This window comes from Etheostoma spectabile, chromosome 3 (genome assembly GCF_008692095.1).
Source record: "Etheostoma spectabile isolate EspeVRDwgs_2016 chromosome 3, UIUC_Espe_1.0, whole genome shotgun sequence".
Classification (NCBI taxonomy): Eukaryota; Metazoa; Chordata; class Actinopteri; order Perciformes; family Percidae; genus Etheostoma; species Etheostoma spectabile.
The window spans coordinates 4145276-4148815 of NC_045735.1; the positions used below are offsets into that span (position 1 = coordinate 4145276).

The 3540-nt window shown below is 36.8% G+C and overlaps 1 protein-coding gene across 5 annotated transcripts in view; it reads left to right on the top strand.

Annotated features, from left to right (window-relative positions):
• LOC116685365 (alpha-2-macroglobulin) overlaps positions 1-3540 on the top strand; it is a 31521-nt gene that overhangs the window by 24292 nt on the left and 3689 nt on the right. For all 5 annotated transcript variants that reach the window (XM_032510464.1, XM_032510460.1, XM_032510461.1 and 2 more), the window contains 4 exons: positions 611-729; positions 1830-1920; positions 2099-2167; positions 2321-2426. In XM_032510464.1, coding sequence (XP_032366355.1) covers positions 611-729; positions 1830-1920; positions 2099-2167; positions 2321-2426 — 385 coding nt within the window. The remainder of the gene's footprint in view (positions 1-610; positions 730-1829; positions 1921-2098; positions 2168-2320; positions 2427-3540) is intronic.

A 3540-nucleotide genomic window follows, 5' to 3' on the forward strand; every position in this document is an offset into this window, starting at 1 on the left:
TCGCCCATATTTGGAAGAGGTAGATTTGTCCACCAAATATGAAAGACAACTCATTCCCCAAAAGAAGTAAAAATAAATATTCAAAACATGTATATACCCTTCTTTCCTGTTAATGTTTCCTAACAATTTCAAACACCCCTTGAGAGGACCGTACCATCTTTACTTTGCAGTGCTACATTTTTTCTTTGTTTTTGCCCCCCTCCCATGTGGAAACAAAACCCATGCTCTTGCTTGGTGGCAATAAAAATGACTGGACTACTATAAGTTAAAATGTGAAAATGAAACGAGTATATGAAAGCTGTGTAACACAGATTGTTAATAACACATATCAATGTATGTTGACAAGATGTTGAAGATCCAGTAATTTAAAGCCTAACCAATACATCAGCAGGCCATGTTACACATTTAAGATTATCGGCGTGTCTGTTGACAAAGATTTCTTTCAGTATTTTTTTTATATACTTTACTTACTAATTTATTTGTGACTTAAAAATGTAATTGCTTTTAATTCTGTCTATGGTTATTTCAAGGTAATTGTAACTTAAATGTTTGTGGATAGCTTATTGTTCCATTGTAAATTGATTGATTGTGATGATCTGTCCCTCCACAGATCTCCATGCATTACAACATCCCCCCTCCACCCGAGTTCTCTGCCTTCAACATCTCTACTGCCATCATGGCCAAATGCAACATCAGCAGACCCCAGATCATCCTCTTTGTGACAGTCAGGTACTGTGTGTCTGTGTATGTCGGATCATGTCTTTAGATCATTATATATAGTATTGTTGGTATTATTTTCTGTTAAAGGTCCCATAGTGGTCCCCTAATACTGTATCGGAAGTCTCATCCCCAAAATTCAGTCTTGGTGCAGAATTACAGCCACTAGAGCCAGTCCCACAATGAGCTTTCCTTAGTATGTGCCATTTCTGAGTCTGTAGCTTTTGAGGAGGAGGGAGGGGGGGCAAGGTGGAGGCTGGGGGTGTGGCCTTGACCAACTGCGTTTGAAAGCCATGATGTGTGTCTCCCATGGGTGGACCGAATTCTCTGGGCGGGCAAAGCAGAGAAAGGGGAGGTCTTGCCCCTTATAAGACTCCAGATTGGCCCATCTGAGCTTTTATTTTCTCAAAGGCAGAGCAGGATACCCAGGGCTCGGTTTACACCTATCGCCATTTCTAGACTCTGGGGGACCGTAGGCAGGCTGGGGGATGGATATTAATGTTAAAAAACCTCATAAAGTTAAATTTTCATGCCATGGGACTTTTTAATATTCTGGACTTTATTGGATAATGTTATTGGATAAGGAAACTGATTGCATCAGCAAACCATGCTATGACATAACACAGAACAGAAAACAGCTGCGTTAACAGTTTACCCGCGAAGAAGAACTTAAATAATGGCTTTGACCTAGCTTCACATAAACAAGCCAGCATACAGGCCTTTGTTAATGTTAGGATTGCCTCACCTGCAACTCATTATTACAAAGGTTTTTAAGCTAATACTTGTAGTTACTTTTTTCTCTTTGAATTTATAAACTTAAAATGATGACTTTAACTTGGGTTAATTACGTTTAGTAGGTTTAGTTTCTGTTACTATTTCAGATGCTCGGTCAGACATGTTAAATAGTGTTAGAACATTCTGTACTAGCAACAAAGAGACAATACTTGTTTGGCAAATATTCAGTATCTGTCTAGTAAATTATCCCAAGGAAAAGTCTTTCTGCACCATTTTAGAGACAAAAAAACGATAACTACAGCAGTACGTGAGCATCTCTATCGTGTGGTGTTTGACTGTGTGTGTGTGTGTGTGTTTGTTTGTGTGTGTGTGGGTAGGTACCAGGGGAGGAGAGAGGAAACCAACATGGTCATCGTCAACGTCAAACTGCTGTCTGGGTACATTCTGGATAAGAGTTCCCTGGAGCTGGTCAGTTCTTTAACAGTTAAACCATGAGCAGCCAGATGATGTAAAGTACTTTTATACTTTAATACACATATTGTTTGTGCTTATACTACCAGACTTTGCTCCTGCATCTAATATGTTATACATACTACATTATATCTAATATGTTGGAGTATACTAATGGCAGTCTGTGCATTGGCAGCTGAAGAGCGATCGCTCAGTGAAGCGCGTGGACGTGGAGGAAGGATTCATCAACGTCTACTTAGACGGGGTAGGCAGCACTGACAGAATGACTGTGTCTTTGTTGATGGTGAAATTATGTTTCATACACACATTAATCCATGCTTTATTTTGATACACCTCAGTACAGCGTTTTAAGTACGTAAATGGTTTCTTTAGCGGCCTGTTTTGTTTGTGGTTGCAGCTAAAGAAGGATGAGACAAAGATGGGCAGTGTGACACTAGAGGAGGACGTGCCTGTAAGGAACCTGAAAGCAGCTGTGGTCAAAGTCTACGATTACTACCAGACAAGTGAGAGCTTCACTGTGTGAATGCTGATTCACAGCATACGTTCAGCTACAAAAAAACATTCAAATATCCAGATGTTCAGATCTTTATGGACATTTGTATTTTAACATTGAGGCAATCTTTAAAACCTCTTCATGCTTCTTCCACTTGTTAATGCTACTGCTCCCAAATACTTTGTTTGTCACTTTCTTCAACATCCACAAAACCAAGACTATATCCCTTTTTTTGCCATCCTACACTATGGCTTTTTAATGGATTTTTTTGGACATACTATTCTATTACTGTTTTCAACATAAATTCTTTGGTGGCACACTAACCAAGTGGTTAGCACTGCTGCCAACAGACAACAAACAAGTAGTCCCTGCAGAGTTCGACCCAGGTTTGAGACGCGGTCTGGGCTGTCCCTTTTTTTACGTTTTTTTCGACATACGATACTTGGATTTTCTTCGACATACCTTTTTATTATGTTTTTTTTTAATCACTTTTATTGACTTACTATACCGAGTTTTTTATCGCTTTGTTCAACATACTATACTAAGACTTTTTTTTTTTATCACTTTTTTCAACATACTGTTCTATGACTTTTTATCACTTTTGACATACTGTAATATGACTTTTCCACTGCTTTTTCCAACATACTATAACCTTTTTTTTCACTTTTTTTGACATGTATATACTATGACTTTTTTTCGACATACTATGCTATGACTTTTTTGACATAATTAGCTATGCCTTTTTTGACTTTTATGACAGACTTTTATGACTTTTTTTTTTACATGTATATACTATACTTTTTTTCGACATACTATGCTATGACTTTTTTGACAAAATAATGTTTAATAATTTTCAACATGCTTTACTATAAGTTTTCCAACATATTACACTAACTTTAATGAGCTTTTGTCAACATTTTGTACTATGTCTTTCATATCATTTTTTTTTCGAGTTACTCTACAATGACTTCTTCATCACTTTTTTTCGACATACTATACTAAGACTTTTTTTCCCTTTTTCAACGTACTGTATTATGACTTTTTTGATATACTATACTGTGACCTTTTTATGACTTTTTAATATGTTATACTTTTTTGTGATTTTTTTTTTTTTTTTTTTTTTT